At 40.2% G+C, this 9,578-nt stretch overlaps 1 protein-coding gene across 3 annotated transcripts in view; it reads left to right on the top strand.

Annotated features, from left to right (window-relative positions):
- The window catches only part of LOC131879668 (high affinity cAMP-specific and IBMX-insensitive 3',5'-cyclic phosphodiesterase 8A-like), a 29,879-nt gene that overhangs the window by 4,111 nt on the left and 16,190 nt on the right, over nucleotides 1–9,578 (top strand). For all 3 annotated transcript variants that reach the window (XM_059226036.1, XM_059226037.1, XM_059226039.1), the window contains exons 3-4: nucleotides 5,574–5,725; nucleotides 8,437–8,699. In XM_059226036.1, coding sequence (XP_059082019.1) covers nucleotides 5,574–5,725; nucleotides 8,437–8,699 — 415 coding nt within the window. The remainder of the gene's footprint in view (nucleotides 1–5,573; nucleotides 5,726–8,436; nucleotides 8,700–9,578) is intronic.

The raw sequence follows: 9,578 nt of genomic DNA on the forward strand, positions 1-9,578 counted from the left end.
CAACTGCCCCTTAATCGTCCGAATTTCAAGTCAAGCGACTCTTTCCGTCTCACCAACTAAAATCTAGTGTGGGAAATCAGATTCTTCAAAGAATGTTCGTGTTCCACATAATACAGAACAGTTCTAGGGAACAGAGAGATCTTGTGATCCACGTCATTATCATTGGCCATTTGCCAGCTTTTCACGGATGAAGGGTGGCAGGGGGTTAGCTAGGCCGGTCTGTCTGTCACAACTTTTATGAGATCTCGCTCGATTCCTTCATCCACATATCCCAAAATCTACCCTTAAGACGACGAGCAAAAGAAGCCGCCTGAAAGCTTCGGTTTGTCGGACATAGTAACATCATTGCTCATATCGGAGCACGAAAGTATCAGTGATTGAACAGTCCTCGATCTTCAATAATCTGTTCTTTTTGTGGCCAAGACGTTTTTTTGACGATATTTTCGTTTTTTTGACGATATTTTAACCCAAATCAGTGACGTCGTCCAAGCAAAGTGTCACATGCAAATGACACATGTTACGAAAAGAACCATGCACTTACCTCCGATAGGAATGCTCCTTTTCAAAATGGAGCTTTATCAGTGGAGTTGAGTTATGGCCAAAGCGTGAGGTACTATAAAGAAACCCTTTTTCATCTCAGCCAGAACCAGGCGTGATCGGAGGCCCAAAACGGCAGAGCACGAATATCCTTTGCTTATTTACATGTTCTTCAAAACAAAAGTAAACTGCTCCGTTTATTGGGTGCGTAACTCGATTTCAAAAACTTGGGCTCTGTTTTGCAATCGCTTGCTTACGATGCCTTCGAACGTCTAAACTGAGGCCGACAATGTACATGTATGTACATAATAGCAGACATTGTATTACGTGAAGCTGGAGCCATATGTATGTATTTCTACCCATCCTCTCTTTCCTAACCAGACTCCTCACGGCATGTACTGTGTTTCAAATGCACTAAAAACAATTTGCGTAGGATTTACGTCACTCGTTTGTTTATTCTCGAGCTTTATTGAAAATGGCAAGTCCACTTTTGAATTGTTCAGATACTTGTCCAAGATAACCCGAATTGGTAACGATCGTTTTGGACCTACAAGATCCTTCCACAAATTTTGGGCAACGTGGACGAGATAACACATCTGGTCTTTCCAGCAAAGAAACCAAGATAGAGAGAGAATGGGTCATTTTTTTATTGTGTCAAAATCTATTGTTTGTAAGCTCGATTTAGATGTATTATGTCGCACTTTTTGTCATTCTCCTTGAGAAATGAGGTTGATAGTTGCAAGTGTTTCGGTAGCCAGAGAGCACCGCGCATGCCATTCATTTCCAGTTCAGGTTTGAATCAAGTTCCTACAAAAAGTGGAAAGTACAAATGCGTTCGAAAGCTTTCTTTCACTATTCTTTTTTTTGCACTGCTGACTTTGCCACCACCATCAACTGTTAACAAAGAAATTGGATTTTTGGCGTCAAATGATAAGAAAGGGCGAAATAGAGTGACTTAGTGTTACGTTCAATTGTCAACATTTAGATTGTCCCCGTTTTTGACGATGATTTGTTGCTACAGGGCACAATTTTTTCAAACCGCATCAAAAATGTATTCTAATGCGGTAGATTAAACAAAATTAACAACGTTTATTCTTAGGGCCTCTACAAATAGAACTAATTCGTTTGCAGTTCCTTGAGATTAAGTCTGATCTAAAACCAGTTAGTGACGAGATCAATTATATTTTGCCATTCAAAATATGCTCACCGAGTTCGAAATTTAGCTTGGCCCTAAAGACATCAAATTAAGATAAAAGTGGTACTTTAAGAACCTCCCACCTTTCTGGTCAAAAATCGTCTGTTACTGAATCATGATGCTTTTGACGAAACACAGTCTTTTTGGTTTGCCCGGAAGCCTTTAACCCCATTTAGAAGGACCCGCATATCAAGTCAACTTTGATTGATGATTGTGTAAGCATTGGATGGTCGTAATGAACTCTGATTTTCCTTCTCGCCTTCAAAAATATTGTCATCGTTGAATATTTTCGTATACTTCAAGTTAACTGCGATTGTGGGAGATACCTGCAGTAGGGCCCATGCATTTCTAAGACGTTGGTTAGGTTTGTTTCGAACATTTGATGGGAGCTCCTCCAATGCCTCAATTGCTAAGAGGGTGGGTTGAGGGGGCAATTTTCTGTCTCAGGTCTGTCTTGCCACCTTGTTTTCCAGGTGCTGAGAGATTCTAGTGTTTGTGAGGTGGGTGAATTCCGATGGGACAAGCATTCCATTTTAAGGATGGCTACCAACGTGACCGCCCTCTATTGGGTAGATGATATTTGGCCTGCCCATCTGACGAGGACCTCAGTTGCGCGGTGTTTTAATTTGGGTAACTTTAGCGTGGCCCCTCATGGCAGGGCTATGGAAATATGTCCAAGTCAAGGGTCCTGGCAACACTGTTACCAAGAGATTTGGTTCCAAGTGGCAGAAGAGGAATTTATGATTCCCCCCCGCAAAAAGGGTCATTGAGATCCCAGGGATCTTAAAATATTTGGGCTGTTGAGAAGCTCTGACAAAGTGTGCCACTATTTACACCTGATAATCGGAGAAAGTTTCACTCCATATTTTTATACGTGTTTTAATGAGATATTAGAAACAAAAGGTAACAACCGAATAGGGACTGGTTCAAGGTCTGCTTTATTTTCAATTGTGTTCTTGGGAAGGCATCTATGGGCCTTAATACAATCTTTTACTAATGAACAAGATCATGAACCTCAATCTTAAGCCTTTGCTTGATCCGTTTACCAGTTCCTTATTTCTTGAAGGTATGTTTTACTAGGACGGTTTTGATTCCATTGAATTTTGTTGATTACTTTGTAAGCCTGTGATGTTAACCTGCAACAGTCTTTGACATTCAAAATGTACCGCTCAATGGGAAGCATCTTGTTTGACAGCACATATAGTTCCAAAACATTGGAATGGTCTCAAGGCATTGAATTTATGATTGAAATCGTGCACGCGTAATTGCACCTAGCCCAGTAGTGATCAGTGGGCAGACCGCAAGTTTGACGTTATTTGAAAGAGGTAACCTTACAGAACATGGGTAACTGTCCACTTTAGCTAACGTTGGACTCTGTGACTCAGATGATCTCGGCGTCTTCTTAGTATTTGTATAGATTGTCGGGAGATATCTTTGGCTGATGCAAGCAACATTGCCTCTTTCATATTTATCGCCTTTTCATTCTGAATCAGACGTCCTTTTTAAAATTGAACGGGCTTCGATTGTGCTCAGGGTATTTATGATTTGCAACACGTTGACACAGCCTTTAATATTGAGGCATGTTTGGCGAGTTCGATCCTTCAATAAACAAGAGGCTCTTAAATTGGTGGAGAGTTACTCGTATATGCCACGTTCTTACCTGCAGAATGTGGGCCCCAAGATGGTTTATTTCTTTGCCTTGAGAGCTACCACAGAGAATGCTTTAAAACCATTGGTAGCACTAGGCCTGCGGTTATTTAGTTCTAAAGAAATGAACAGACGGACCACAAATGGCTCCTTGAATGTGCCGATTCCCAATTGTTGGTCCTTTTCAAGTATCAACTCAAGGTTGACGAGTTTTAGCCATGAAGACTTGACCGGCCCTTCCCATGTTCCGGGTGGATAATCTCAGATATCGTGCAAACGTTTCTTTCTTCAGCTGAAGCTTTCATACTGTTCCATTTTTGGACTTAAAGGTCTCGGAAATTTAGCAGCTTTCACAAATTTCCAAAAAAAAAAAATCATTTTGCAACAAAATTCAGCCACGTTTTCCAGATACGAGAGACTGAACTGAAAATGACAGACCAAGGATATTAAACTCAATGATAAAAAAATATGAATAGACAACACCGTAAAAACGGATGCCTTAATTAGAACAGGGATAGACGAAAGCTTCATCTTTCCGGGCAAAACCGATCACAACACCTTCCTATGGTATTGCTGTCATAAAATCAAACCATCGTGTTAGCTTGCATAATGTCGAGCGATGATTTTCCATCTTGACCATTTAGTGGCCACATGACATCTGCATGCAGAGATGGTTTTTGTGGCCGGTACCGTAGTACCGATTTTGCACTTGTTCAAAGACTACTTTTCCTGAGCCGAACCTTTTGTCCAATCCATGAGCGAGATTAGGGTCAAAACTGATGACGTTGTCCTGAAGATGTCTATTCATCTAAAATATACAATGTAGGTAGAGAAGGAAGGAAGGCTGCCTTTCTGGAGGATTTCGTCATGTAAATACGAATAGTAGTAGTAGCGGTAGTACGTATGTATAAGTCTCCCAATCGTCGACCTTCTTGCTTTCGGTGGTCTTCACCTTCTCTCGGTTCATTGCTCATCAGCATTGTCCTAATCTTCTTGCCAGTTACATCCACGAAAGAACGGACGAACGAGAGATGCATCACCAGTAACACAATTGGGAGTCCAGAGAGCAAAGTAAAAGCCATTGGGGCCTTCCTTCTTTTAGTACACCCATAAGAGCCGCCCTGGCCCCCAAAGCGAGGTTCTTTCAGTGCACACATGTACTTTCATTTATCTGTCATTGTGAGCAGTGGTTGGCAATGCATACTGTTTATGTACATGTACGTACGTACTGTAGATACAGTGCAGTGTGCAAACGCCAAAAGAGAGAGTCTGTTAAGGTCATACATTGTTACTTCGGGAATAACGAAATGAGCACCATGCGATGATGAATTGATACCGTAGAAGGTGTGGCATTGAAAGCATTGGAGAATACTCAGATCAAAATAAGCCCTGTCTGGATCATTTATGAACTGCTTTCATTGCCAATTTTGCAACTTCTTTTGTGAAAGTGCATTAAATTATTCTGGCTTGCTGAGACAAGGAGAGAAAGCTCTAATTGAAACGGTTTGAAAACCATTGCTTTGAGGGACTTTCCATTTGAGCATGCATGTGTAACAATCAAAATACACTATCGATATTGGGAGGTCTGGTCTGATTTTCTGTGGCAAATGTCAAATTTGCTCTATTTTGCGTCTTCTGTCAATGCTTTGAAAGTTCATAAAGAATTGTTAGTATTAATGTCCATTTCAGTCAAAAACACTCACCAAATGACATAAGTGAACTATCACAATTTTCTTATTGAACTAGATAAATCATATGCCTGACCATTGAATCGTCGTCCCTTAAACTGTTTTTTGCCAGGTTTTCCAGCTATGCTCATCTAAACCAACAATGTTTGGGTGGGGCCGATTCGTCTCTGTCCAAGAAACGCAAGCCCGTTTTAGTCGAAAATGTATGAATTTGGTCTCTTGCAGTGATTGAACACTCTCCTTGTACTTTGTGAAAAAGTCGATGAAAATGTGTTACTCTTCGTGAAAACTCGCCTGACTGGCCATTTGTTTTATTAGCATTGAAGTAGGATTGGCAAGGTCAATGTATTCTGGCTACATGCTAACCGAGGTCGTCACTGAACTGAACAAATGAGTCATCGTCAACTTCTTAGCCGGTTTGATTCGAGTTCCCATGCGTTAAGAGAATGGAATGATAAAATTACAGTATTCTGTCAGCTCAGTAAAATTGCAACTTTTGTTTTCAGGGGATTCGTCATCTTCCAGGGGATCACCTGGAACACGGGGAGGACTTCTCTCCAATAACATCAGTGGATTCTCATCCAGATCCTCTGGTTCCATTGTTGGTGGAGATCCAGGGAAAAATGAACACAACAACAGACTGGGATGCAACAATTCAGTAAGTTGAGCATTAACACATGTCTATTCATTGATTTTTCGTTTTCGTAAAGGCACCAAACTTGAGACGAACTAATCCCCTCCATGACAATAGTTTCAATTGCTGATAAGGTCAATATTCAAATCATGAATTGGCAGTAATTATAGATTTTTAAATACGAACAATTATTATGAATGAACATCCCATAAAGGGCGGGCTTTCTCCACCTTTGCTTTGGAAATCTGACTTCAAGCCTTCAATCTTTTCACTTTGACATTCAATTACGGCTCGAAGGTTCCAAATTACTTACTGATATTCACTCACAAAATCAATAACTAAGGCAAAAATGAGAATAAGCAAATTATAAAATGTATTTATTGCGAGGAGCATGTCTCATTCGATATACTTATATAAGTGGTACATGAATGTCAATTCAATTGTGTTCGCACATGGCGATTTGGCGCCCATTCTGGGATCAAGGGTTGTCATTCGAGGCAAATATCCACTAGAGAAGTAGGGTTTGGGTGGGTGGGAAGACCGGGGATCGAACCCATGAACCCGAGGTCAACTCGGTCACGCATTAGTCAAATGCACTACAACCATCTCCCTTTATGATAGATTATGATGGATGATGCACCTTGCATGTCCCATGAAATCTGATCTCTGACTGAAGATTCGTACCGAGTGAGTACGATCCCCTCACTAAATACAGTATATCGTTCGTTACCCCACTTCTTTCCATTCTTCAAACATTCTTCATCAACACATAAAGTCTTGGCGCCAGTTACGTAAGCCAGAATTCTTCACCAAGTTTATTTGTCGATGAAGAATGGGGTTTTTCGTTGTCTAACACGGCCACTGACTCACAGCAAGGATGGAGGAGGGTATTTAGCCGTTCGTTCACTTCATTTCGTTCACTTCATTTGAAAATCAGGGGTCCATGGCCAATTTGATTTCGATCTCGCGTTCACGAAGTCTTGGAATCAATGTTTCGCCCATGTCCCAAAGGTAATATGGTAATTTGTCCAAGAGCAAATTTGTCACACCATTCACGAGCTCCCATTCGTTTCTCGAGCATGTTCTTAGATGCATTAAGGCATTCAAAGTTTACGATTGCTAGCGGATATGTCAGAATCAAATTCATTATGATATTGGTGGCTACTTATTGACGACATAGGATGGTGAGTTGTCGTCTGGAGTTGTAATTTCTTCTTGCATTTAGACATCTATAAATGCTTAATGTCTTACTGTCTATTTTCGATAGAAATAGAGATGTTGTTGCTCAATACTAGGATAAGGTTTGAGATCTTTTAAGATCTTTTTCTCAAAGCCAATATAAATACAGAAATGAAATGAGCTCTTTAAGAAGGCAGAGCTTCAATAGCATTTCGAATGGGGTTTCCAACGCAAGGAAAAAGGTGGTCTGACAAAGAATTTGAATTTGCTGCTCTAGGGCACCCCCTGAACGTAAGGTTGGTCAGACATAGTTTGCAGGAAACAATCTAGTAGGTCACGTTTAAGACTTAACTAGGGTTCATGGAATAGGTAAAATTATTGGCAAAGGGTTTCCGAGGGCAGGGACTCTGTACCAATTGAAAAAGCTATAAGGCTCTTCATTAGCTTGTTGTTTTAATGAAGTGGCTTTATGTTTACAAGTAATTCTTCTACTGTGACTCGCTCACTCAGGATGTATTCGACACTTGGGATGAGGTGAAAGTCGAGGAGATACTTAGAGAGCATAAGAAACCGTTCGTTTTTGTTTTGTTACACGCTGTATAACTACAGGGTCTGAAGTCTTTCCCTTGCAACTAAAACTGCTAAAAAACTTTGAACCATATGGTACCTAATTCCATTTTCTTATACTAAAATACTAAAATCTTTATTGCGAGTTTCAATCTCATTGGATTATTATATGACAGAGTTTTCCAATATATTTTGGTATGTCCCATTTTGGGTTCGAGGTCCGCCGTTTGAGGTCCGCCGTTCGAGGCGATATAATCCACTTTAGCAGGGGGTGGGGGGGAGACCTGGGTTCGAACCCATGAACCCGAGCAAAGCTCGGTCGCGCGTAAACCAACTGCGCTACAACCATCTCCCCTTTTATGTTATCAATCATTTCATGGACTCGTACTGTATGAAGTGTGTTCCAGCAACAAAAATGTTGTAATGTCAGATGTCCTTACTCTTAGTTGTAGTTGCACTTCCTTGCATCAAAAACAAATATTCCAAATAACATCCATTAAAAAAGACATGAAAGGCTCACGATTCATGTAATGATTTGATTTTAAAAAAATACCAACTCAATTTTGATTTGCCCTTTCATTTCAATTTCAATCAAGACGGAGAATCATAGTACTCTTGTGTTTCTCAATCTGAAAAAACTCTAATCGCAGCACTTAAGAAACACATCTTGAAATTAGGCCATTGAAATACGGGCCTGAGGCGGCTAACCAGAATATACTCGTACAAAAGTCAAAGAAATATAAATCATCATTCTTGTAAGCTCCTTCAAAGTGGCTAATCCTTGTTCTTGAAATTTAATTTTGCCCTTCATGATATCAATACCAATCCCAAATCGGATGACGTTCAATACTCGAAATCGCATTTCAAAATTGATGAAGTTCCGCCGAGGCAGGCCTTTCAGAAAAGGAAAATGGATCTCGTTCAAATGCTAGCTTGTATCTTGAAAATAGAATCTTTCAGCCTTTGACAACTTGACATTCTCATTACAGATCCTTTGGCGTCACGATTCCATAGTGAACTTTCGCCAGCATTTACGGGTTCGGCGACCAAAACTGCGGGCGGTTTTGGCTCTCTCTAAACAAGGGCATCTCTATGACACGGTCAAATGGGCATGTGATCGGCTCAATGTGGAGTCCAGTCACGCCCCAAGTACAGATACGGCCATTGCCGCGTGTAAAGATGGTGTGATTCCTAGCCTCCTGGTGTTGGATTGTCGCAATTACCGGAACATTGATGCAGAGGCTGTGGCTAAGTAAGTTCAAGGTCTTATCCAGTGCATGCATGTGCTTATGAAAGAATGAATATGTTGCTATCTAAGGACAACTTTATCGTTGCCAGCAAGCGTGACAATGTCTGTGCTTGTGTCCATTCACTGTACACACCTACATGACTGACGTCTATTTTAGCCATGCTTCTCGATTTGATGAGTAGAGATATAGCTAGAGGGGCTCCTTGCTCTCTTGGGTTGTTTGCCATTTTTCATTCAAAGATTGAGCAGATCTAAGTGAAATGAGTATTTCTCTGTGCTCGACAATTTAATGAAAAATCTGATATTATCGAATAATTAGCTGAAGTAAAAAGTGGGCATAAACAGTAATACATGAAAGAACGTGATCATTCCTTTCTTTAACTTCCTTTCTTTGCAAATTACAACTAAACGCAAAAATGTCATTCCCATTTGTTCTTGAATCAGTCTCAAGATGAAAGTAGGAACTTCCCCATTACATAATAACTTATAATGCCCTACAAGAAATCTCTTCACCATTCATATGCGCTGCACAAAATTGTGCCAATTATACCAATTATGCTATCTATTTCAATCATTTCTTTGCCATTTTGTCGACTTACTTCGCTATTTAATGGTTTTCTCAACTTTTTTTGTCATCGTTGGGGTTATTTGCCACTTTAAGGCTTTAACGAATTTGTCAAAAATCTGCACCTCTACAATCCTGTTTATTAGAGTTAAGACTCGAATCTTCTCTCAATCAAGCAGCCTCGCATGAGGTTAAATTTGGCGTTTCTTTAGAAGGCAATATTCAAGCAAATATGTATGTATGTATGTATGTATGTATGTATGTATTTTCGGTCTCAATTAGAAAAAAAAAGAAAAGAAAACAGTTATATTGGTAGA

This window comes from Tigriopus californicus, chromosome 4 (assembly GCF_007210705.1).
Source record: "Tigriopus californicus strain San Diego chromosome 4, Tcal_SD_v2.1, whole genome shotgun sequence".
NCBI lineage: Eukaryota > Metazoa > Arthropoda > Copepoda > Harpacticoida > Harpacticidae > Tigriopus > Tigriopus californicus.